General features: G+C 51.9%; 2 protein-coding genes across 2 annotated transcripts in view; both read right to left on the reverse strand.

Moving 5' to 3' along the window:
- Nucleotides 1-3,929: 3,929 nt before the first annotated feature.
- MAFA (MAF bZIP transcription factor A) lies at nucleotides 3,930-4,796 on the reverse strand. Its single transcript, XM_058034196.1, has one exon. The coding sequence runs from the start codon at nucleotides 4,794-4,796 to the stop codon at nucleotides 3,930-3,932; it is 867 nt and encodes a 288-aa protein (XP_057890179.1).
- Nucleotides 4,797-8,686: 3,890 nt separating this feature from the next.
- ZC3H3 (zinc finger CCCH-type containing 3) overlaps nucleotides 8,687-26,483 on the reverse strand; it is a 129,247-nt gene continuing 111,450 nt past the window's right edge. Inside the window, exons 10-13 of the mRNA XM_058034184.1 lie at nucleotides 19,888-20,066; nucleotides 18,129-18,337; nucleotides 10,112-10,186; nucleotides 8,687-9,956 (exon numbers count right to left, since the gene is read on the reverse strand). Of these exons, the coding sequence (XP_057890167.1) occupies nucleotides 9,925-9,956; nucleotides 10,112-10,186; nucleotides 18,129-18,337; nucleotides 19,888-20,066 (495 nt within the window). The 3' untranslated portion in view covers nucleotides 8,687-9,924. The remainder of the gene's footprint in view (nucleotides 9,957-10,111; nucleotides 10,187-18,128; nucleotides 18,338-19,887; nucleotides 20,067-26,483) is intronic.

Genomic DNA, 26,483 nt, shown 5'->3' on the forward strand with positions numbered 1-26,483 from the left:
GAGCTCTGCAGGAGGGGGACATGAAGAGGACCCCCAGAGCTTGTGCCCATGTCCCCATCCCAAGTGCCAGGCAGCCCTTGGAGCGTCCTTTTGGATTTGGCTGCTGTTTCCACCCCTGGAAAAGGCTGAGCATGGAGCTGAGGATGCAGGAGATGCCCAGGATGCGCTGCGGGACCGCAGATCCTCACAGGAGGGACAGCGTGGTGTCCTGAGGTCCTGCTGCATCCCCCAAAAGGCAGCAGGAAGATGGAGAAGGAGGCTCCAACCGCTCTCAGGGATCAGGAAAAACGAGGGGAAAGCTTTGAAACCAGGTCAGAGTGACCCCAAGCGCCACACGTCCTCCTGCAGCAGACGTGGTGGCACCTGCGGATGTCGCAGTCCTGCGGCACACGGGTGACACACGACCCTGTCCCGCCACATCCCCATCCCAAAACATGTGTCAACACGCTTGGAATGCACACACATGATCCTGCAAATATTGCAGCCATCCCAATAAGCTGCAATCCCAAGCAGGGACCACCCAGACACCCCCCAGAGCCCGGGGTGCAGGAGGGGCTCAGTCCCAAAAAGGAGACAAGTCATAAATCAGCCAAATTTAGGCTTAAACTACTTTGGGTTTTATTATTTATTCAGCAAAGCTAAATCCCAGAAAGCCGGGAGCTTCAGGAGCACGGAGAAATTCGGGATGATGGGGCAGAGGGGTGCAATTCCACCCCAAAATCTCCCCAAGAATTTGTGGGATGGGGTCCCCCAATGGACAACCAATATTAATGGGTGGCAGAAACACCCTGTGTCCTGCTCCAGCTATTAGGAGATTTCAAGGAGGGTTTGGGGGAAAAAAATCAGTGGGGAACTAAAAACTAAATCAAAGTGGCACAGGGAATTGGGGATGCTTTCAGGATAAAGAGGAAGGGATAATACCTGGATTGCAAAAATAATCTGGGATCTTTTCCAGGTTGTTGCACCCCAGAATAAAACCAAAAGGAGAGGGCGAAGGGGAAAATTTGGAATCTTAAATCGCTGCCTTCGCTGTGCCGTGGAAGCGGCGAAAGGATTCCGGAGCAGGAGACGATCACAGTCACCCCACTGTGTCCTGGGGTGACACCCATTGGGACAATGCTCCCACAAAACTCCACACAGACCCCAAAGTCAGCTCTGCTTCCCCAACCAGCCCCAGCCCAGCTGGGAAAAGGGGCAATGACCCCCAGGATGTGCCAACAGGGAATGGAGATCCAGGAGAGAAACATCCAGGAGTGAGGATGGAGACGGCAGGGACCGAGATCCCCCGGTCTGGTTTGGGGAAGGTACCAGCCCCAAATAACTTTTCCTCCCCAAATTCTTATTTGATCATGACCAGGCAGCTGGATGTGCTCTCCCCCCAAAAATATATGCCAAGAGAAAGGGATATTGGGAGAAAAATTAGGGAATTACCCACCAGGAAGCTGTGATTCACCTCCAAAAAATTCGGGGACGCGATGTCCCGCAAGCAGCTGCGTAAGTTAATTTTATTTAGAGCCAGGTTTGCAAAGTTTCCCTGGATCTAAATAAATACAGGAATAAGGGATGAATCCCCCACCTTTCAAACCCCCCTTTTTGTCCAGCCCTGGGACAAATCTCCCTCTTTGCATCCCAGCTCCCATCCCAAAATCCAAGTCCGATATTGAGCCGAGCTCCGGCTGCTCAAAAATCCTCTGGTCACACAGTAAGACACCAAAACGCCAGAAAAAGATGAAGAAAAAGGGGAGTGAGGTTTGGGGGTGCAAAAAAGGCAAGACCAGAGGGTTGTGGAGTTGCAGGCACCCCACAAATCCAAGGAAAAGCCAAGGGGGTTACATGAGCACAGTGGAGATTTACGGAAGCGGCAGGAGGGAACACGCCACAGCCTGGGGACTTGCCACAGCTGAGCCTGGGCAAAAATACAGGACAGAAAATACACCTAAATATTAAAAAAGCACATAAAATGCCCAAAAAATGTGTTGTACCAAGGGCTGGGTTGGAATTTGTCCCGTCGAGTCCAGGAAAAGCTGCAGCTGTACTTGGGGTTTGCGGCAAAAGGAGAAATAACCTTAAAAACAGTCCCAAAAAGTCACAAAATCTCAGTAAAATACCCAAGCCCAAAAGCTTGGATTAGGGAAAGTGTGGGCTTGGTACTATTTTAATTAAAAATTCAAGCGGGAGAAGCCAAAAGAGGAAAGAAAAATAATTTATTACCGTTGAAAATCAAGCCAGTGGCTCATCAGGACGGTGTCGGACAAGCTGGAACCAAACTGGATCCGGTGACTTCCCAGCAGCTGCAGGGATGAAGGTCTCCAGGACCCTCCAGCCGGGAAAGAAAACCAAAAACACCCAGAACCCGGCTGAAAAAAAAAAAAAACAACAAAACAAAAACAAAACAAAAGGCAGGAAAAGTGAAAAGCCAGAGTTCAAAGAGGCAGAGGCGACGCTCAACACCGGACTTATCTCAGCCGGAGCTCGGGGAAGGTTTTGCATCAGCACCGGGATACAAAGGGATAATAAACAACCCCCAAACAAAACCCCGATGATGCGTGGACTCCCCCCAAAAGTTGAGAGAAAACCCGACCCAGGCTCTAGTTGAATATAAGTTTTTATCTTGATGCAACATCATTAAAACCGTCACAAATCGAAACAACAGGTCGTTAAAAACGCTTCGCACGATCAGTCCCTAAAATGCACCAGGCTCCCAAGCTCGCTTTGTCCGCAGGACCCTTTTGTTTTCCCCCCTAAAATTTGGTTTTTTTTAATTTTTTTTCTCCTTTTTTAAATAAGCAATTCGTTTAAAAAAAAAACAAACAAACAAACCCGCCCCGCTTCTCCGCGCAGGATCGGTCCCGCTTTCGCTCCAACGATTGCACGAATTCTCAATCCTTTTTTTTTTCCTCTTGTTTCCACAACAAATAATGTGCATTTTCTTGCCGTCTGTTTTTTTTTTTTCCTTTTTCTCCAAACATCGAGGTTAAAATAAGATTTTCCGTTTCCCAAGGGTTAATAAATAAATCTGGTGCATAGTGAGATAGCAGCCAACCGTTTGCAGTCCATATATTACTATATTGCCTTTCAGGTCACCCTAAAATTGTTACCTCTTCCCCTCCCGCCCCTCCCCACTATTTTTAAGAGCATAGATAATTTTAAATCTCTATAAAACAGTATTATTTCACCCAATCGATTCCTGTATATAGTGCATTCGGCTTCTTCCCAACATCGTTAAATTAACTCGGATATTATTTGCATGCTATTACATACAAACTTTTAAGACTCGTGTAATTTTTTTTTTCTCTTTTCTAAAGGATTTTAGGGTTTTTTTGTTGGTTTTTCTTTTTTTTGTTCGTTTTCTTTTTCTCGTAAATCACCAAGCAAAATATAGGCTCAAGGAAAAAAAAAAAAGAAAGAAAAACAAAAAAAGGCAAAAAACGAACTAACTTTCTACATATTTACAAGGGTGAATAAGTTAAACGTGGCTCAGGTTTGCCGGCCAGGAATGGGGGGGTGGGCGGAGGGGGCCGGGCAGGGCGCAGCGCTGCCGGGGACCCCCCCGGCCGATCCGTGGGGGATCCCTCGAAGAATAAAAATCCCAATGGAGGGGAAAACCCGCAGGAAAAGGTGGGGAGAAGCCACCTGGATGGCGCTGATGCTCCCGGGCAGGGGGGCGGGTGGCCGTACACGTCCCGCATGCAGGGCTGCCCCCCACTCCCCCACCTCGGGACCCCCCACCCCGAGTCCCGATGGGTGGGTGCGTGGTGGGAGGGAGGGAGTTCAACTTCCCCTCCCCAAAATTTCGGTGGGGACTTCATAATATTAATTTTTTTTTCTTCTTTTTAAATATAAGCGGCGGGTTCGCTCTCTACCCGCATGAGGAAAACAAAAAAAAAAAAACAGAAAAAGGGGATCCCACCCCATCCCACCAGCCCGGCTCACATGAAGAAGTCAGCGGTGGCTTTCGGGGCGGCGGATGGGGAGGGCTCCCGCGGGAAGCCCCGGCCGGCCAACTTCTCGTATTTTTCTTTGTACAGATCCCTTTCCTTGGCCAGGCGGGTCACCTCCTGCTTGAGCTGCTCCACCTGGCTCTGCAGTTGGCATTTCTCGTTCTCCAAGATGTGCCGTTGCTGGACCCGCTTGTAGCGGCAGGATTGAGCGTAGCCCCGGTTCTTCAAGGTCCTCCTCTTCTGCTTGAGGCGGATCACCTCCTCCTTGCTGAAGCCCCGCAGCTGCCGGTTCAGCTCCCGCACGGACATACTCACCAGCTGATCGTCGGAGAACCGGTCCTCCAGGCGTAGGTGGTGATGATGATGATGGTGATGGCCGGGATGGTGATGCGCAGCCGGCGGCAGCTCCTCGCCCCCGAAGGGCTGAGGTCGGAAGGGCTCGTACCCTTGGTGGTGATGATGATGGTGGTGAGGGGCACCGATCAGCGCCTCCACCGCGTCCTCCGGCGTCAGGTTGAGAGCTTCGGGGTTGAGGTGATGCTGGTAACCCGACATCCAGTACAGCTCCTCCAGCTGCTGTTTGGAGCCCAGGGAAGCGGCGGTGGTAGCCGGGGGGCCGGGGGCCGGTTGTCCACCGGGGCTGGGAGCGCAGAAGCTGGGCGAGGAAGGCACGGAGGAGCAGGGCGTGCTGAGCGGGGTGGACGACAGGGACCCGGCGGGCAGGCGGTGGCACAGCCGCTCCGCCTCCGCCGGCTCCTTCTTCACCTCGAACTTCATCAGGTCGAAATCGTTCACGTACTCGATGGCGAGGGGGCTCGTGGGCAGCTCCGCGCTCATGGCCAGCTCCGAGGCCATCTCAGTCCATGGAGGGGACCGGGGGGGAAAGCCCCCGGGCACCGCCGCTCACCGAGGGTCCCGCGGGCTCCGGGAGCCTCCTCCGAGCGGGCTCCGGCGCAAGCGGCTGCCCAGACCGGGCTCCGGGACCCTCGGATGGGGCTTTGCCGTGGGGTTCAGCGGGGCTACGGCACCCTCCGATGGGGCTTTGCCGTGGGGTTCAGCGGGGCTCCGAGACCTTCGGACGGGGATCTGCTGCCGGGCACCGGGACCCTCCGGCGGGGCTCCGCTGCGGGGCTCAGCCGGGCTCCGGGAACTCCCGACGGGACTTAGCGGTGGGATTTTGCGGTGGAATTCAGCCGGGCTACGGGACCTTCTGGCAGAGCTCTGCGGTGGCGTTCAGCGGGGCTCCGGGACGCTCCGACCGGGATCCGCTGCGGGGCTCAGCCGGGCTCCGGGACGCTCCGACGGGACTTTGCGGAGAGGTTTAGCGGTGTCCGAGATGAGGCTCTGCTGCGGGGCTCAGCCGCGCTCCGGGACCCTCCGCCGGGGCTCTGCTGCGGGGCTCAGCCGGGCTCCGGTGCTCGCCTCGGACGGGACTTTGCGCTGCGGTTCCGCCGGGCTCCGGGACCCCCAGCCGGGGCTCCGCTGAGGGCTGCGGGGCAGCCACCTCTCTCCGTCGGGGGTCGGCTCCGCTGCTGCGCTCCGGGGCCGTCCTCCGAGCGCCACGGCTCTGCTCTCGGGCCGGGCGGGCTCCGCCGCTGCCTGCGGCCGGTTCCCAATGGCGAGGAGCGGGCAGCGCCCTGCCCGCCCCTTCCTGCCTCCCCTGGCACCTGCCCCGGCCCCACCTCCCCGGGCTCCGAGCCTTCTCCTGCCTCCTCCTCCTCCTCCTCCCGCCGGGACACGGCGCCCTGGGGGCGGGGGCCGCTCCCCTGCCCGCCCCTGCCCGCGACCGGCGTCGCCGCCGCCGGGAGCTCAATGGAACTCGCCGCCTTTTATACGGGGAAAACGAGGCACGGCCACGCCTACTGGGGCGACGCTGAGCGCTTCCAGCCTATCAGCATCCCGAGAGCCCGCTTGGATTTTCATATCCCCATGGCAACGCCCCCGGGGCAGCTGTCAATCTCCGGAGGCGGGGAATGCTCCGGTTACCCCCTGGACCCTCTCGGCCCCCGCATCCCAACGTGGGGCTTCAGCTCTCACCCTCCGCCCCGAACTGAGTGTGGAGTGGGGAGAAACATCCGAGAAATCCTGATTTCCTACTCCCCAGAAAGGGGAAATATCCAAAAAGGAGTTACTGAGCCTAAATCGGGTTCGGTGCCACCTCGCTGAGGGACCACAGCATAGGAATGCAGCCCCTTCCCCACCTCAGGAACAACCCAGGGTCCTTCCCCGAGCACTTCCATCCTTGCAGAAAGTCAAATAAATATAATTTTGGGGATTTTTCGGGATTTTCCATAAACTATTGGTGGTCAGGCTGCAGCCACGTGTGCCTCTGTACTCCAGCGCTGCCTCTGGTTTCGGAGGTGGTGTCACACCCAACACAGGTGGCATCCACACCTGACACATGAACGGGAGTGCCACCAGATGGAGGAGCAGGATTGCCATCCCAGCACCTGGAAAAGGTGTCACTGGCACCCAGAGGCAGCAGGTCAGGGGATTTTTGGGGTGCTCATGCCACCCCTGGATGAGGCCCTGGTTGGGATGTGGCCTTGCTGCTCCATCTGCAACCTCAGGGCTGCTGCAGCCTGGGAGGAACAGGACTGGGAAACCGAGGCACGGGGCAGTCGCCATGGAGTGGTCCCACCTAATCCCAAGGGATGAGCAGGTTCATCCCACAGTCTGGCAACACCCATCCACTCATCCCACGGGGATTCAGGATTGTCTCTCATCTGCAGGATGCATCCTGGGTCCCACTGCATCCCAACCCAGCTGCATCCCACACTCCTGCGTCCCACAGGCAGCTCCTTGGGATGTGGGGGGTGACATTCCCCTCATCCAGCCAATCCTGCTTGGAGACTTGGGGACAGGGGACACTGCTCTCCATTAATTGACCACAGGGTCAAATTAATGCAAAAAAGGTGTTTTTTTTGAGGATGAAAACCTTTATCCCGCTGCAACTCCAGAAACTGAAATCCCACATTATTGCTTACGCTGGATCCAGCCTCTGAGGAGGGGGGGTCCATCTTTCTGCTGCTAATTGGGTCAGGGCAGGGGGGGCATTTATTCCCCTTGGGAAGGGTCATGGATGCAGCCAAAGCCCTAAACATGCCCCTCATTCCCTGGTGATCCTGGATGTTATCTCATATTGGACACAGATATCCCACTTTGGAGTCCCCAAACTTGGGCATGACTTGCTGGAGAGGGCAAAGAATTGGACAACAAAAAAATCTTTTTTGTGGGGTGGTTTTAACCCTTTTTGCTTCATTGTGTCACCCAAAATCCATCACCATCCCACCTGTGTGGCAGGATACCGGGATCCTGCACTGGGAGAAGATGGGGTGCCACCTCCTTTTCCCTGGCACCACGATCGTCCCCAGAGCTGCTCCACCCTGGGGGCACCTGGCCCCCACCAGCAGCTGCCACCCAAGCTGGGACAGGAGCCACCAAGGGATTAGGACCGGGCCAGGCTCCAATGGGGCCGTGGCTCCCCAGCGACACCCCCGGGGTATTTTTAGGAAATGCCCATGGCATGTCCCCAACCCTCCCCGCCACGCCAGGCCCATCAGCTAAGTTTACTCACAGGCGGTCAAGTGACATAACCAGGTTGGTGGCCTCGGCTTGGTGGCAGGATGGCGTCACCTTTCACTTTTAGAGCTCGTGTGCCCCATCACTCCTCGGAGCAGGGCTGGGTGCCCACCTGGGGCTGCCTCAGTTTCCCTGGATGGCACACAGCTCCCACTTGGGGTGTTGTCGGTTTGGGGACAGTGACCTCACCCCATGGGAGGGTGGTGTCCACCACGATGCACCCCATGGAGAGAGGGTGGGACCATCTTGGTGATGCTCCACCAGCACCTGCCCCACAACCCAGTGGTGCTGCAGGGTCAGGAATTTCGGGGTGGAGTGGGGAAATCACATCGAGAGGAGGATGAGGATGAGGCTGAGGAGGAGAAGGCGGAGAAGGAGGAGGGCAGGGAACAGCCACCCCAATGACAGGCAGAAAACCGATCCTGGCGGGTGACGTTCACCCGGCACCTGCTTCCCCGGCAGGGGACCAAGAGCGCTGCCAGCAGCACCCGCCGCGGGAAGGATTTTCCGGGAAATGTTTATGGAGCCCTCCAGAAACTCCACCCTGTGCCAACCTCCCAGTCGTGGCACTCCCCAGGGAATGTCCTTGGCGGGTCCCCGAGGCCAAGAGCGCACCCCCGGCTTCGCAGCGAGGAGGGATAAATCCCGTTGGAACCCACTGCCGAGGAATCGAGGATGTTGGAGACAAAGGGGGAACCCACCGGAGTTCAGTGACACCTCTCCAGGGGCCGCGTTTATCCCTGCTTGGAAATTAATCACCCCCAAGCAGAGCTTTAATGACAGCCGGCTGGAGATTCCAATCCTCGCCGGGAAGGGAGCAGCGGTGCCGGTGGGCGGCGGAGCCACCGCTGCTCACTGCCTCCTTTAATTAGTGCAGCACGAGGATTATCCTCGTTAGGGATCCAGGGAAAACCAAAGCTCCCGGCCACCGCTGGACATCCCTGAGGATTCACAACAGCACCGTCTCCTCCAGGGTGGTTTTTAGGGAATTTATTTGAGTTTTTTTAGTATACCGCCACATGAAGAATCATTGTTTCTGGGTGAGAAGTTTTAATAATTAAAAAAAACCAAGGATTTAGGGATCAGAGTGACTCCTCCACTGGATCCAGATGGATATTTGATGGGATGTTCATGCTGAAAAAAGAGGAAAGCCACAGGGAGGCTTTTCCATCCCAGGGGAGGGAATTCTTTTATTTACATATCAAAACACAGGAGTTAACAAAAGACATTTTCGTATCAACAAAAATCACAACGCTTTTATTAAAAATCAACTCGTTGGACACACCCTGGGGCACAAGTGACATCCCAGGGTGAGCATCTGCTGGTCCTCCAGTGCCTGGGGGATGCTGTGGATTTGGGATGGTGACAAAACCCCTCCATGGGCGTCACTTGGTGAAGGGAACCCCCCTGTGGGGACTTGTTTTGGAGATGAAGCCATTGCCCATTGGCATTTCCTACACTATCTCTGATCACATCTGGATCCTGCATCCCCACGGAGCCACAGTCCTTCCCAATTCCCTCTGATTCCTTTTCCCCAGAGGATTTTGCCTGAGGGGCTGTGGATGAGCAAATCCCACAAATCACATCTGCGTGGGAGAACAGCACCTGCCACACCAAAAATCCCTTGGAAATTTTACCTATGGATGCAAAACCCCATTGTTCCAGTGTTCCTTCACTCTGCTCCTGCTTGGATTTGGCGAGTCCCCAAAATCCCCAAACCCTGGAGAGTTGGCTTGGCATTTCCAATGGAGCCCAAACCCCTGCTGGGATAGGGAGAGGAGGGGGTCGGGTGCATTCAGGGAGACCCCAAAATGCAGATTGTGATTTCAGCACCACTGCCAACACACTTCCATGAGGGATGCTCTCAGCTCCAGGAAACCTCCCAAAAGCAAGGGGATGGAGTGGGATGGGCTCTTGGAATGGTGGGATCAGGGCTGTGGGGGCTTTACACCCATTACATCCCAGCACAGTGACTTGTCCCTAATATGTCCTGATCTGGATGTGGGAATGTCACCTGATGGCATTAAACCACCCCAGGTTCCCATATCCTGTCCTTGTGGCTGGGACAGCACCGAAGGATGGATGAGGATGGGAAGCTCTTCCCAGCCCCACAAGCATCCAAGGAGGTGGCAGGACTTGTCTTCAATAAACCATCTGAAAAGGTCATTTATTGGTCAATTCAAAGACTCCAAACAAAGCTGCTCCCCCGCAGGAACGAGCGGCGCATTCCCACGCTGCCGCACGGCTCCGTGTCCCAGTGACATCCCGGAAAAGCAGGAGGAGGAGGAGGAGGAGGAGGGGGGTGCCATGCCTGGACATGGCATCCTGAGGTAGGTGCCAGGTTTGTTCCCTGGCTCTCCAGTTCCTGAGCTGGTCGGCTGCCACAGGATTGGGATGGAACTCACAGCCGGGGCTTGATCTGCAGCCGTTTGCCTGGAGGGAGGGAAGGGAATGGTGATGGTGGGAATGGGGGGAGCACAGCTGGATATTCCCAGGCTTCTCCTTGCCTGGTCATGGGAGGGGGTTAAAACACTCGGAAATCGGGAATGTGGGTGGTTCTCCGCCCTGGCAGCACCCACTGGACTCACCTCTGCCACCCACAAGGGAGCTCTCGGAATCCTGCAGGGATGCCCTGGGGAACATTCTCCTCCTTTTGGTGTTGCCTGGGAAGGAAAGGAAGAAAAGAGGAGAAAGTCACTGAGGTTGGCTCAGGTCACCTTGGGAATCCCTTGGAATGCAGGTGTAGGAGTCTCCAAAATTCCTCTTCTGTTTCACTTCCCCCTTGGCCATGTCAAGGATGGAAGTGGCTCATTCCCCAAATCCCTGAGCATCCTGAGCTCCCTACAAGTGGCACTCAGAGGTCACTTCCCACTATGGAGCAGCAAATGTGCTGCAAAACTCCCAAGTTATGGGTGAAAAAGAGAATTAAAAAGGATCCAAACCTTCCCACTGGGGAACATCAGGACCTGCTTTGGTGCTGAGATGGAGCCGGAAAGAGCTGAGCACCAGCAGCCATCCCTCCAAGCATTCCCAGCATCCATTCAGGATGCTCCAGGTGATGTCTTCTTGCTGGAACATGATGCTTCCTCCAAAGAGGGTTCTGGTTGCTCATGGAGAGCCAAAACACCATGAAGTGCCTCTAGGAGGTGACCTCCTTGTAGGACAAGTCCAGCATCATCACATTGACCAAGGTGGAAAGAGTGAAATCCTTCCCCATTTCAACCACAATGTTGTGAGTGCCTTTATGCAGGTTCTCCTATTTTCCCTCTCCAAAGGGTTTGGAGAGGTCTTTATGGGGCTCCACGTACCAGAGTGATGGGTGGGAAGGAAAGTGATGGCCACTTGGCCACCAAGATGAATGAGGATGGAAAAAAAGCACCCACACGTTTAGTGGGAAAAGTTCCCCTTCACTTGGGATTAATGGAGGTGGAGAAGGTCATGGAGAAGATGGAGGGAATCCAGCCCAAACCCCCTCCAGATGTTCTGTTGCCCGTGCTCCTGCAAAATTCTGCATGACACTTCCCAAAAGATGAACCCAGCCTGGATGTGGGACCAAGGACACCTTCAAGCAGCCTTGAGAGCCCAAAGGAGAAAGTTTTTAGGGCAGGGGAGGCAGGACAGGTGAGGACCCAACCATGGGGAGTATCCAAGAGTTTTCCTTCACTTTCCAACTTGGATAAACAAACTTGCTGGGAGTTGAAGCCGCGCTGGCAGTGATTCATCGCTCTGGAGTTAATTTATGGAAAATAAAGAGGGCTCATTTAGCACCTTTCCACCCTTAGTATAACTCCCATACATCAGCGGGATGCACGGCAGACACGGCGGATCTGGATATTCCTCACCGGCAACTCAGCTGAATCTGGCTGGGATTTGGGAACGGTGACATGGAGCAAAACACCCTTGTGTCCCCACCCTCCCAATTTTTCCCTCTGGCATCCAGACATGTGGTTTTCCCAGCCTGGGATCTGCAAAGCCCAGCCTGGTTGCTGGAATGAGGGTCCGGAGCTGCTGGCTGTCACCTCAAGGGGTCAAAATCAGCAACTCCACGTTCCTGCCCCATGGTGTGAGTTATCAATAGGAATGGTGGGAAGAGCTGAATTCCCTTTGGATGAGCCAGGGCAAAGTTCCTTAGCTGATATCCATGAGGCAGCTTAAAGCAGGCATGATTACAGAAGTAGAAATATGGATTTATTTCTTTGGGATAAGAAGGAAAAAGGTGATTTTTAAATTGACCACAATTAACTTCCTGACTTTTGTACAGAGCACACAGGGCCAAGATACTTCCAAAGCTTCCATGCTTGATTTCCAACAAATTCCTCAAAAAATCAAGGTGGGAATGAGAAAATAAACCCAAAATAGGTCATGAGAGGGCTAAACTGGTTCCATTTTTCCCATTGGATGGAAGGAAATGGAGGAAGGATGGCATAGCCAAGGGGTGAAGACCACATCCCAAAAAAACCCCCGGGAGGGAAAACCTGGACCAAACAGGGGTGTCACTCCACTCAACCCTGGCAAAGGAAAAGATATTTTTCCAGTTTTGTGCTTGGGAGATCCTGCAAATGGCGTGATCAATCTTGGGTCGCATCTCCAGCTCCTTCACTCTCTCCCCCCGCGCCGCCTTTCCCGGCATTCCGGGAGCAGCGCAATCCATCTTCCAAGGAACCAGGTATATAATTTCTAGTTAGCGAAAGCAACCCCTTTTTCATTCCAGAGATTGAACAGCTTCCGAAGGAGAGGAACAGAGGCCTGGATCACGAGTTTTCCATCGAAACCCAGGCGGTTTTCGCTGAGCTTGTCAGGCTCGTCGGAGAATTAGGACTTCCAGCGCTCTTCCTCCTGATGGAAATCAACATTTATTTTGCCTAAGCCTAAGAAGGTGTCAGGCAGACGGAGAAACTTGCCACTCTTCTCCGGGAAAAAAGAGGGGAAAGAAGGAAATCTAATAGAAATATATTATCAAGTCTGAGGAGCGGACAGTGCAGTAAATCACACTTCAGGTGGCACCATTAGATTTTTCAATAAAACCTGGTTTTCCCCCAGCCGGAGCTGAGAGGCTCCAGCTGCATCCAACAGGGAAGTTAAAACCAAATTTGTTTCATCCAGATGCTGATCCGAGAGGGACTGAAAGGGATTTCAAGGTGGGGAATCCTCTCGGATGAAGGGTGAAAGAAGGTGGGTCTGGGCCTGGGGCCCAAATCCTCTCCCTGCTCATCATTCCTGATCCATGAGGGATTGATTAAAAATTGGGTTTCTCCACAAGGTGGGGAGGTGGAAGGCAGCTGGAGATGCCCCACATCAGGGGTGAAGATTTCCAAACCCCAAAGCAGCAAGATACAGGGAAAGACAACTTGCAGCTTTCCAAACTTTACCATCCAGCAGGAGAAAAGCTGGAATTTTGTTGGTTTTCCTTCCTCAACAACCTTTGACCTGATGGAATGTTTGGTCTCCGTTGTTCTCCTGATGCCAGCAAAGGGTTTCATCCTGTCCTGCATCTTCCTCCAGGAAGGTTCAGAGCACCGAGATGCATCCCAGTATTTCCGTGCTGGATGCTCAAGGTTTAACACCATGAGGAGAAATTCCCTCCAAACACACTTTCCCTACTTATTCCCAGAAGAAAAATATCCTTTAACCCTTTCCAGGACACCTCAGGGGAGTCCAGAGGCTGAATCTGCCTTGGAATGGTCTTTTCCTTTCACTGCCAAAGTGCTCCTGGAGAAATGTGAGCTGGGAGATGCCTTTATATTTTTTTTTTTAATTAAATAAAACTCGACAACAAAAGATGGGGTGTAAAGCCCAGCAGGAAGGGCTACATCCCAGAATTTCTCACAAATGGTTTTTCATGTGGAAAAAGCATATAGGGAGATATGGATATTATATATATTGGATCTCCTTGGCTCCATCCTGCACTAAATCCATGTGGTGACAACCTGCACTAGAAACTCATCCTGCTGCTCTTCCACCCAAAACTTTTGCAACAGGTGGATGAGACCCTAAAAACTGAGTCTAAATGCACCCATCCCTCAAGCAGGACAACACGGATCCATCAAATTTCTTCATGGAAAGGGCTGTCAGGTATTGGAAGGGGCTGTCCAGGGAGGTTTGGAGTCCCTATTCCTGGACATGTCCAAGGAATGATGGGATGTGGCACTCAGGGCTCTGGTCTGGTGACAAGGTGAGGATTGGTCACAAGTTGGACTTGATGATCTTAGAGGTCTTTTCCAACCTCAATGATTCTGTGATCCTTCCATCTCCATCCCCTACATCCACCAGGCACCTTTGGGCTTGGGATACCTTCAGCCTTTGGGGTGCCACAGATGACTCAGGTGTTGCTGGAGGTTGGGTTTGAATGTCCTCATGTCCTGGTGTCCCTGAGTAGTTCCCAAAGTCAGAAACTTCACTGTGATTTAATTTCCTTATTGCAAAGCGTCCAATTTAGAACCTGACAAGTCTCATTCCTTTTCCAGGACTGAAATATTTTTCTTTCATATTGAGTTTTTGCCCATTTTATCATGGAATCCTAAAATGGTTTGTACTGGAAGGGACCTTAAGGACCAATTTCCATGGGCAGGGACATCTTCTCCTGGTCTGGGTTGTTCCAAGCCTCATCCAAACTGGCCTTGAACACTTCCAGGGATGAAGCATCCACAACTTCTCTGGAAAACCTGTGTCAAGGCCTTACCACTCTGGAGATGTCTGCGACCACACAGAGAAATCAATTCCCTGTATTTTATCCCCATTGCTTCCTCCCAAAAAGAACAAACTGCACCAAGTCCTGCTGGGGTCAAAGTGATGCCAGCTCCTGTTATTCCAGGACAATCCCCTCGTGTCCAAGCCCTCCATCCCCAACCATGCAGATGCTTCAGGGAAAGCTCCAGGGCATCTTCTGCCACTGACTCAACTGATCAAAGACTTGGTTGCCTCACTTGGCTACCAAAAAAAGTTCTGGAGCAAAGATCTGCTGGCAGAAGAAGCACTGAAGAAGATGCTGAAGGCAATGAAAATTCCATGGGACCCAAGGGGAACTGGCCACATCCACATGGAGACTGGCAGCACTGGACACCTTCTAAATTAAACTGGGGTTGTCCTGTGCAGGACCAGGAGTTGGACTTGACAGTGCCTTCTAAACTGAGATATTCTCTAATTCTCACATTCCTGGAGCTGGGAATGGTTGGACCAAGCCCCGCCACCAAGGCGGCGGCGAAAGCGGCAGTTCCGTGTTGGGGTCATCTCAACCACGGCGAGAAAAGAGGCGAAAATCCACAAAATTCCCAAACTTATCCCTCCAGAAGTAGAAGCCGTAAACAAATCCAGAAGCCGCCGCACCTCCCCGAATTCCTTGGAAGCCGAGGCAGTTGAGCGTGCTCAGCGGAGCCGTTAAAAAAGACTGGAGCGAGCATCTTCCATTAACGTTACGACCGTGAAATATGACAATAAAATGACGGCCGTATGGTCCCAAATTTGCAGCCCGCCGAGCTGCTCGGGGTTTATCGTCACTCAAACGTGCAGAGAGCTGTAAAATGTTTACAGAAAGGGTCGTTTGCGGCTATAAAATCCTCTTTTCTCTCCTAAACAAGGCTGAGCGGAGCCATTTACAAAGCCCGGAATGTTCATCGGGGGAGAGGGGAACATCTGTTCTCTCCAGGAGTTTGCAGTGATCTTCTCGAACAAATTAACTAAAATGGGTGCTTTCTAATTAAATTAGCACTCGATTGGAATGGTTTGCATTGGTGCAATTAGCGCGGGGAGGCCAGTTAGGCTCCAGCACAGGCGATTTAACTGGAAGGTGAAATATGGAAAAGCCCATTACCTGGAAAACAGGAGTCAGAGGGGCAGGGAAGCCTGTTCTCCCTCTGGCTCCATGCTCCTGGGTGGATAACACAAGGTGAAGGATGGGATGCCACCAAACCCACTCCTCCCATTTGGGATGTTTGGCTGGGAGCAGTTGGCTATCCCTGTGTGCTGCATGGATTGGCTTTTTGGAAGATGCTTGGAAAGCACCAGCGCCCTCAAATTACAGAATCCCAGAATCATTTAGGTTGGAAAAAACCTCCGAGATCGGCCTTTATCTGATCACCACCTTGTCAACAAATCACTCTTCCAACCTCGATTTCCAGGCTCCTCTGGAGGGTTGGGAACACGACAGTGGCTCTGCTCCATGCACGCAGAACACATCCCTCCTTTCCAGTCCCCTTTCCCTATATCCTGAACCCAGACCCCCACTGAGACCCTGCAAGCTCATGCTGTTGCCCACGCTGGTCCTTAAAGGTCATCTCCAAACTCCCTCCCTTGCCCCTCCCATGTTTCTTCCTCATTCCTCTTGCATTTCACTGGATTAAAAGGGCATTTTCTCCAATTGTGACCGTTTAACCAAGGAATTCATCTCATTCCTTAATGACAACCTGTCCTCCTCCTTATTTACCATCCCAATAATTTGTGTGTCAACTTCAGGCTTCACAAGCACAAATCCAACATTATCGCTGGCGCAGCCGCCCAGATCCCACCCCCAAATCCCACCTCAGACTCCAGCTATTTCCTAGAGGAAAAGAGCTATACAAGGACTCATCCTGACCACCTCCTCGGCTCCAAACTCAATCTCAGGATCACCAAATATTCCAAAGGAATACAGGAATATTGGAAGGGATCCACAAGGGTCATGGAGTCCAGTCCAAATGATGTGGCCACCTCAAAGCATTTGGTCCTTTAGAAGCATGAATCCCATGTTCTCTAGGAATGGTGGCCAGGGCTCCTCTTATCCCATTGGATTTGGGGGTTCCCAGGTACTGGGATTAGGATGAGACCCAAGGATGGGCAAACCCATGGATCAACATTCTCATGTCCAGACTCAGCACGTCATCGCTTTGGCAGGGAAATTGCTTCATCATCAGATAATTTTACAGCCATCTGCAATTCCTGCCTGGTTTTCCTTTCCCATGGATCCCCCAGCATCTGCTTTCCCAATTCCATGAACCTCCCTGGGCAAAGGAGCACAGAGGGATGAGTGCCCTGACCTCGTAGCTGCCAGCTTCACCCAGCCTTCCTGATGACATTCCCAAATGAACCAGCTCCTCCTCCTCATCTTCCCACCCAAAACGCCTGGAACTCATCCTCCCTTGGATGCACACACTAGAATTAAGAGGAAAAGGATGCCCTTTCTCATGAGTTACTCCCAGCTGCCAAGTATACTCCAAGGCATTTCAACAGTCTTCCTGTCCATGAATTAATTGTTCCAACTTCATCATGGAGACAAAAATCCCGGTTAAATCGATGCTTTGGGAACACTTCCCAAGATCAAAAGGGAGTTGAGCCAGGACCAAGGAAAAGGAAGAAGGGGAGAAGAAATCCCTGGAAAGGGAAGCTGAGTGTTTCATTCTGTGTTGTGGAGAGGAACATTCCCAGCTGGAATGGTCCCCTCGCTGTGTCCACCACCCTGTGGTTCAACAGCACCCGCGCTCATCTGTGACTTCGGGAATATGTTGCTAATCCTGGGAATTCTCTTTCCGACAGCGTTAAGGCATCTCAGCCCTCCCTGGCTTGAAGTGACTGAGCCAGGCACAGCCTCGCAGATCCTTATGGATGATCCTGTAAATGCTTCAGCCTGGCTTTTGCAACGGAATTCATCCCTTATCCCAGTGGGATCCTGCTCTGGCTGCATGGAAAGCAGGGATGGAAAATGGGAAAGGCTCACGCTGAGCCAAATCTTGTGCCAGCACAGCTGGCAATGGGAATTTCATCGTCACTCCCACAAAATATTGTGATTTTTGAGCCCATTCGTGGATGGTGTTCTGGAGATGAAGCTGCACATCTCTCTGGAGAAGGATGGGAGAAGAAAAGGGAAATGTGGAGCATCATCCAGCCAAAAACCTCCCACTCAGAGCTGGGAAGAATCAGGCACAATTCCGACCTCACCATCTCCATCACCTCTGCTCCTGGGGGTGCATCCCTGGAGTACCTCAAAATCCCATCCCTTTAGGGATTTTCCCATGGAAGAGCTGAAAGAGGAGAGGAGGAACCAAGGAGAACACTGGAGAAGCAGAAGCTGCTTGCTCTCATGTGGCAGAATTCCTAAAAAGTTCTGCTCATCCTAAACCGTGTATCCCAAAAATTTTACTGACTTCCAAAGCAGATAATCCCAGACGAACAGTTCTTCCTTCAAATTTCCAACCTGCAAACACTCCACCCCACCTCCCACTGGAATGTTTTTATTGGAAAGCTTCCAAGCTATTTCCTGCTGGGAAACAGGTGTGATGGATGGTCCAGAGGTCCCCCAGAGGCAGAGCATCCTTGCATCCCACTAAACACCTTCTCTATAGGGCAGTGATGTGATTCCATCATGGAAATGAGACCGGATTCATCACTGGATAATTTACAGGATAAGGAATGAGTTGATAAAATAAGAGGACAAAGTCCTGACACAATTTTGGGAACGTACACAAGGATTTGTGTCCAGATGGGAATACTGACTGCCATCCCAGTTTGGACTCCCAGTCTTAACTGGTTTGGTGACTCACAAAGAACATGGATCCCATAAAAAATACGGAGAACAGCAGAGAATAACTTTTTTCTTGGAAAACCAGAGCAGCTCCAAGTGGAGGATGTGAATCCTACCTGGTTCATCCTCTGGCTCGTCCTCATCCCTCTCCTCTTTGCAGCCCAGGGAACCTGGAGATTCCGGGGATCGGAGGGAGATGAAGGATGGCAGCTTTTGCAGGCAGCTGCTTGGCTTGGGCTCCTCCTCTTTCCAAAACTTCACCTCTTGCTCTGCACTGGAGGGTCCAGGAATTTCCCCGTCATCCTGGAGCTGAGCTGGATCATTCCTGCAGGAATGGGAAAAACAACAAGGAAAAGTAAAACAATGGCAATGCTGGACAGGGCATCAGATGCAATGGAAGAGGCTTGGAGCTCCCAAGTATCCATCCAAGGCCATGCTGTATCCTTGATTTCCCTGGAGCCAGCACAGATTCAGCTGGAGTTTCTCCCTCCCCACCTGGATTCCCTGTCCTGCACTTCCCTACAAGGTTCCCAGCTCCTCAGATTCTTGTTCAGGTGCTGGGCTCCTGTTTGTGACTGAGCAGAGGGAAGGGGAGATGGAAGGCGTGGGGAGCTGGGATGGCTTGGAGGTGTCGTGCTGGGCTTGGCTCATTCCCAGCCCTGCCACTCTCTTCCAAGCTAACTTGACACTCCAGCTCCTTTGACATCTCCCATGACGGTGCCAATAAAGGAAAAAAAAAACCCCTGGAGCAGCTTCCAAGCTGGGGCATGCTCCCTTCCCAGCGGAGGACGCCAGGAGCCTCCCAACCAGGCAGGCCTGCACTCATTCCTCCTTCCCTAAAAAGAGCAAGGAGCTATTTTACACCTCGTTCACACCGGGAACGTGAGCTGGGTGTCATTCCAAGGCTCTTCTGTCACCAGGGATAAGTTCGGAGAACCCACAGAGCTGCTCGTCCCCCTCTGCTACCTTACAAGGCAGGGCCAGGATGAGGCCCAGGCCCAGACCATGGAGGATTCCAGAAGCATGGGCCAGCCTGGCAAAGCTCCCAGGTCCCTCCCTTTCCATCCCACCTTCACTCCCACCTCCCGCTGCAAAAAGCCATGGAGAAGCCACGCACCCAAATCCATCCTACCTCCTCCCACTGAGCAGGACTTGGAGATTTTGGCTTTTTAAAGCCAAATTTCCATTTGGCTTTAGTTTAAATTCCATTGGGATGTTGTTGTCCTGCATGCAGGACTTGAGAGTGAGGGCAGAGGGTGTGCCAAGCTCAGGAAAATCCTGTGAGGATGAGGATGGGCACATCCATCATCAGCCTGTGGCTCCATCCTGGCACCCAAAAACATCAGGGAGAGCTCAGAGAGCTTCCAAGGATTAACCAAGGACTCAGTCCAGCATTAAACTTTTCCAAAACCTCTTATCTCCATGTCCATCCTCATTTCTGATTCTCCAGCCCCTCCATGCCATGGAGACAGCTCAGCTCTGCTCTCCAATATGGATGTAAGGAAGAGGGATGATGTTTTCCTGTTTCCCACATAACTATGGATAACCTGGACCCACTTTCAGCAGTGGAATCTCCATGAGGACTCCTCCATCTCCAAGAGGAAGATCTACAAAAGCCTCTAAGGTTCCTGGAGGTGCTAAAGCCCTGGATGGCACATTCCTAAGGGTGAATCCACTCTTTTCTCTCCATCACCTCTTCCTCAAGCATGGACACTGCCCATCCCAGACGTGGCTCCATCAGGAAACACCCCAGTGACCCACACCAACACATCTTAAAATAAACCAGGATACAGACATAACACGCCTGGAAGAGGAAAAATCTGGAGCAGGTTGGTAAGAAAACTGTTAAATGAAGCAAAATGAGTTCCTTCCTACCTGCCTGATGCCTCCTGGATCCGTCTCCACTTGGAAGGGGGGTTGTTGTGGTCTCCATCACCTCCAACCTGCTGTGGGTGACGTCTCTTCTGAGGGTGCAGGAGTTTGCACCGGGCACCCTTAGGGCAGACCCCCTTCTTGGCAAAGTCGGGACAAACCAGCGTGTGCTTCTTCTTGCACTGCCAAGGAAAGAGGAAGCAGAGTTGGAAAAGGCAGGGAAAACCCTGTGGGAGCACAGGAATCCACAGCTGAGCTCCTTCAGGTGGCACCAATACCTTGCTAAAGGGAGAGAGGGATGGGTTCGCGTTTCCTTCTCCCTATCAAAACAATATTCCAAGAAAAAATACTACTAAAAATAATATTCTAGTCTGGTACATTCCACATCTGCTCACAGTTTTCCAAGTGCTTGATTTTATGGATTAAAATCACCAAAGCAGTGATTTACCCCTGGAGAAGTCCCAAGGAGATTATCTGGGCTGGAGAAGCTGGTTTTGGAGATGACACACGGTTTTGTTGTCCCAGACACGCTTGGAACTTGGGAAAGTGCAGGGAACAGCCAGAACAAAATCCTTTTAGGAGTTATTTTGGGATTGCTGCCCGGACCAGCCTTCTGAGGAAGATGGAAGAGGGCTGAAGCTCAATATGCTCTTCCCAAGGCTTGGTTGATGCTCTCCCACCCCAGGAAGCTCAGTGTGCCCATGGAATGGAGCTGTTAAAACAACAGCATTGAGATGTTCGTCAATAAAAATGCTCCTGCACTCCCAGCTCTGGATTTTGGCAACTCTCAGCAGCCACCAGTGTTTCTGGTGAGAATGAGGTGTCATCAGTGTCCCAGAGCTTCCCCACAAGGTTTTCTGCTGGGAAATGGCACTTTTTGGCAGTGGGAAAGGCAGGAAGAGAGGCAGGCAGGGAAGAGGAGATGCCTTCAGCTGGGACTTCTATCATGGTTCCTGGGAATGAAGGAAAAAGAACAGCTTCTCTATAATCTCTGTTCCCAGCAATCCAGAGAGCTCATCCCAGCATATCCCAAGGGATGAAAGGTGGGAGCAAGTCCTGGACTCTTCTTAGTCCCATGTGGACTCACTCCCCCCAGGATGCTCCATCGCAACCAGTTTGCCTTTTGCATCACATTGTGACATCCATGGAGAGACAACCCAACACATGTGGCACAACCAAAAATTCCCAACTCCAACATTCATTCCTTTGTTGACCTCCTGGAGTAATGTGGGTCCTTCCACACTTGGATGCCCAAGCATCCCATTCCTCCATGCTACAGACACTCAAATTTTGGGGAAAACAAGAAAAATCCATGGGGAAATAAACACAGGGAGGGTTTCAGCACCACCATTCTGCCCTGTTTATAAAAATCCATCCTGCCAACAATGGGGGATGGAGGTCAGTTCCTGCCCTTTTAATGCAACTTTACTTTGGAGACGCAGGAGCATCTCCCCGTGCTGACCTTTGGGCTTAAGCAGGATCCCTGCCGAGCTCTCTCCTGGAAAAGCAGAAGGATTTGGCAGCTCCATTGCCTGGGGCTGAGCGCTGAAGTCGGCGGTGGAGCAAGGAGCTGGTGTGCTGGAGGTTGGGGATGGTGCTGAGCAGCAGGAGGGCTGGGATCCACATGGACACACAGATATGGGCTCAATGGGGGGGACAGCTCGGTGATAGTGCTGCTTTTCCATAAAAAACCCCACATTTAAAACTCCCATTGCTATGATTTTGCACCTCCTATTTCAAGAGTCTGGAATGGGAAGTAACTCTACAACCAACAGGAAACTTGGAAGTAGAGTAAGATCTGAACAGTGCCTGGCTTTGCCATTACTCCCAAATCCTGTGTTTTTTAGGAACATGGAATCATGGAATGCTTAGAAATCATCCAGTTCCAACCCCCTGCCAAGAGCAGGAACACCTTCCAATATCCCAGGTTGCTCCCAGCCCTGTCCAACCTGGCCTTAGACACTTCCAGGGATGGGACAACCATAGCTTCTCTGGGAAACCTGTGCCAGGGCCTCATCACCCTCACAGGGAAGGATTTCTTCCCAATAGTCCATCTAACCCTGCCCTGCAGTGAGAAACCACTCCTCTTTTTCCTGGTACTCCATCCCTTGTCCTAAGTACCTTTCTAGCTCTCTTGGAGCCCCTTTAGACACTGGGAGAGCCTCTAAGATCCCCCTGGAATCTTCTTGTCTCTAGGCTGGACATTCCCAACTCTCCCTGTCTGGCTCTACAAGATATTTTCTTCATTTTCTCATTCCACAAGATATTTTCTTCATTTTCTCATTTACCTGCAGACAGGATACATGCTGGACCGAAGAGAAAAGCTTGGAAAAGGCGGCAACCAGACAGGAATTCAAACACAGGAATTTCTCCCAAAATATTAGCAAGCAGAAAAGCAAATCCCTCAACCTGATAACTTCTTTTAAAATAAATGGGACAAAATTAGGGAAGAGAAAAAAATTAAGGAACAGCCCATTAGGGACTGAAGACTGGAATGAATGCATGGGCAGACCTTCCAAGCCCACCTGGAAGGGACAATCCCAGTGGAGCACAAGACTGTGGAGATGGGCCTTGGTGCCAGGTCCTGGTCTGACCATCCAAAGTTCCTGGAATCACTGAATAATCTGAGTTGAAAGGGACTCCCAGGGACCATCAAGTCCAAATTCTGTCTCTGCCCTGCATGATCCCTGAAAAGGATGTGAAATCCTCTTCTGTAAAGGGGTTTCCAGCACAAAATCGACTTGGAAAGGAGAAGAGCAGGGAAAAATCGTCCTGACCTCAAAAAGCCACATGGATGCATCACTGCTACATCGAGGAATTATGCTATTTTGGGAAAAGGCCAACAAGTGTGGCTGTTCCTTCCCAGCAGGGCACCAATTACGGGGTGGGACAGTGCCATGATCCCGACTGGGCGCCGGGATCAGGATGTGCCATCTCCTCAGTGCTCCACCCAGCCCCAGCCTCCAAGTGAATCCTTGGAGCAGCCCATGTTTATTGGCTCCATGGTAAAAAGATACTTAATAAAGAAAACAAACCGTGTGCGACTAATCCCGGGGCCGCGTCCCCAGCTCGGGTTTCTAATGGCTTTTCCACACCGTTCCCAGCGCTCCGGCCCTTCTTCCGAAACGCCCCATCCATCCTCGCTGTCCCACAGCTGGGATGGTGAGGCTGGAATTGCCTCTGGAGGCTGGAAAAGCCCCTTCTGTTTATTTACAGTAGCTCTCCTGCTCCTGCCAGATCCGACGTGCCGGGGCTGGGTTTCCACAGGGAATTTTGCTGCCGGCCACGCGTCAGCTGGGGTGAAGCCGAGCGGGGCTGTGGGGTGGTGCTGGGGGTCATCTGATCCCTGACACCTGTTGGGGTGGCTAATTATACCCCCCACGGGACCCCCGCCAGGCCACAGGTTGGGCCATAAAAAGGGGAAAAAACTCCGGTCCCTTCCACCAGAGAGATGAGAAAACCCCAGAGAATCCCTAAAAAGCCGCAGGGAGGAATCTCACCCCACTCCGGCTCCTTGCCAACATCCCCATGGGCATGTCCCAGTCCCAGTCTCCCTGCTGTGGGGTTCCCACCACAGCCTGTCCAGCAACGGTGCCCAGGGTTGGGATGGTGCCCAGCTGGCAGATCTCATATCCAGGACTCCTCCTTGGCTGCCAGGGCAGCTTTGGGTGAAATTCCAGGTGCTGTCAAGGATCCACAAGGCCTTAAATGGTCCAACGGGGCCCAACGTGCTCCAGGAGTGAGACAGGGATGAGGAGGTTTGCAGGGCCAAGCCTTCTTTAGCATGAAGCTGGCAAAGGAGGAGGCAACAACTGGTGGAAAGTCCTGGCCCAGTCTTGGGAATGATGTTAATGAACATTTTCCATGAATAAGCTTGGCAGGAGGGGATGGAGGGTGGGAGGAAGGTGAAGCTGGGTCACTGGGCCAACCAACAACCAACCCACTGACCGTATGGGGTGGGGAGGAGAGATCCCACCCAGCCTCACATTCCTGGCTCATGGGCAGCAGTTTGGCCAGGTTGAACTTCTCAAGTATCTCCAGGCTTAACCTCACCCCCTGCTCCTTTCCCAGTGCTGTGAGACAGCAGGTGACAAGGGCTGGACTTCGATGATCCTTGTGGATCCCTTCCAACCCAGAATATTCAGTGATTCTGAGATGGCAAAGTGCTGAAGCACTTTTCCCATCTCCTTGGGATCTATGTCCACCCCTCTGTCCATCATGACAGACACAAATCCCACCAACCAGACCTTCAGGAGAAGGGGAGCATTGAAATCCCCCAAAACTCAACTGCCTCAACTCCAGTGTTTCCCACTTTTTAAAGCCCTCTTGAGCATCCATGCAGCTCTTGCCGAAGCTATTCCAGGTATCCCCATGGCCAAGCAGTGGGATTAATGGACTGGATGGATGTCAGGCTGTTTTAATGTCCTTCTAAGTGGCTGTTGGGAAGTGATGGCTGGAGGTGCTGGAGCTGTTTTGACGCCGCTCCGAAGTGACAGCCAGTAAATGGCTTTTTTCCGATTGCTTTTTTATAATTGGGTGCAGATGGAAACAGCCTTTAAAAAAAAATCCCAGCTCCCTGTCCTTAAAACCTGGAGGACAATACATCCGAACATCATCCAGACTGGAATAATGATGGAGAAATTTAACCAATGTGGTTATCCGAAGGAATTTGCTCCAAAACAAGTTTCTGCCCTCAAAATAGTTTGCTCAGCAAAATGCCTGTAGTGAAGGGATGACTCCTGACGGTCATCTCCAAATGATCAGAGGAATTTGGGATCTAAAAGCTCTCCAGGATCCACTGCAAATCCATAAACCCTCTTCTTTGGAATGTCCAGGAAATAAAACAACATTTCAGCTAAAATACCTCTCAAGCTGGAGAAGACCAAGATGGTGTTTTGAAAATCATTGGGAAAATCATATTTAAGAGGCAGCAAAGCAGCTGGGAGGGAATCCCTGCTCATGGCAGGGGGTAGGAATTGGATGGTCTTTAATGTGTCTTCCAACCCAAATCAGTCTGCAGTCCTAGGATTCTGTGGAACAACAGCAACACCCACTCGGTGTCATCTGAAAACTTGCCAAGGGGGCACTCAATCCCATTATGTCATTAATGAAGGCATTAATTAGCATTAGTCCCAATACGGACCTTTGAGGGCCACCACCTGTCACTGGTTTCCACTGGAAATTGAGTCATTGACTCAATTCACATCCAGAAGGTGAATTCTGAACGTGGCATTCATCCTTTAGTGGCAATGCCTATGGAATTCAACCATCCCCTGCACTGCTTTGAGGAATCCCATTTCCATCAGGGACCTCCACAATCCCATCCATCTCACTTGGAAGCCACAACAGAGCCCCTTTCACATGGTCTATCCATCAATGGTAATTCCCAACCCAAAATCTTCACTGCTGGGTGTGGAGAGAGGCAGACAGCCACTGGACATTCCTAACGGTGTCATTTCCATCAGGAATCATGGGGCTCCACCACATGCCTGGTTCCAGGTGGCTCAGGGTACCACCAATGGGATCCTGGGCTGCCTTAGGAAGAGCAAGTTGAGGAAAGCGATGCTGCCCCTCTCCTCAGCACAGATGGAGCACATCTGGAGTGCTCTGTCCAGTACTGGAGACATAGAACTCCTGCAGCAGGTCCAGAGGAGGACAACGAGGATGATGAAGGGACTGGAGCATCTCTGCCAAGGAAAGGCTGAGAGATCTGGGGCTGTTCTGCCTTGAAAGGCGACACAGCTGAGAGGGGACCTCATCTCTGTGTGTCCCTGTCTGCGGGGAGGGCTCAGGGCATGGACCAGGCTCTGCTCTGGGGGACCCAGCAATGGCACCAGAGGAAAAGGCAGGAACTGATCCCAGGAAATTCCACCTGGACATGATGCAGAACTTCCTCCCTGTGCAGTGACCAAGCCCTGAACAGAGATCAGAGAGGGTGTGGAGTCTCCCTCACTGGAGATATTCCAGAACCCTCTGGACACAATCCATGTGCTCTGGGATGGCCCTGCTGGAACAGGGAGCATGGACCAGATGCCCCATTGTGGTCCCTTCCAACCTGAGCCATTCTGTGATCCTGGGAATCACCCACTGCTCACAGCATGTGGGGATTTTCTGACAGAGAACAGATGAGATCAAAGGGAGATTCCAGACAAGAAGCAAAACCCCAATCTGCCGGGTTTTGTGTTCAGCTCTACAGAAGTTCAGGTTGAAATCAGGAAGTCTCTGCCTCATCACTACACTCCCACTTGAGAGCTGTGATTCTGTGGCTGCTCTTCTCCCAAACTTCCCAATTTTCACATTTTGTGCCCCACCTCCTTCTACAAAGATATTAAAGTGTAAGAAAGAGGAAATCTCAGCCTGGGATTTATCTTGGTGCTGTTATCAACAATCCCAGGCTATTAAACAGTTCCAGTGCATCCTGATAAGCCCCATCTTTAATGTAAAGATCAGAATTCCATTGGAGATGCTACAGTTAAATTAAAGGAGCAATAAGAACCCTCATTATCCCATTACAAACCAAGAGATACAACTGGAAATCCACAAGATTTCCACAGAGATACGAAGATAGGATTGACCATGGAAGAATCCTGATCAGTTTT

This window comes from Melospiza georgiana, chromosome 1 (genome assembly GCF_028018845.1).
Source record: "Melospiza georgiana isolate bMelGeo1 chromosome 1, bMelGeo1.pri, whole genome shotgun sequence".
NCBI classification, from domain to species: domain Eukaryota; kingdom Metazoa; phylum Chordata; class Aves; order Passeriformes; family Passerellidae; genus Melospiza; species Melospiza georgiana.

What these genes read in the sequence shown, in the direction of transcription:
- MAFA (XM_058034196.1), bottom strand. Translation starts at nt 4,796, where the DNA reads ATGGCCTCGGAGCTGGCCATGAGCGCGGAGCTGCCCACGAGCCCCCTC.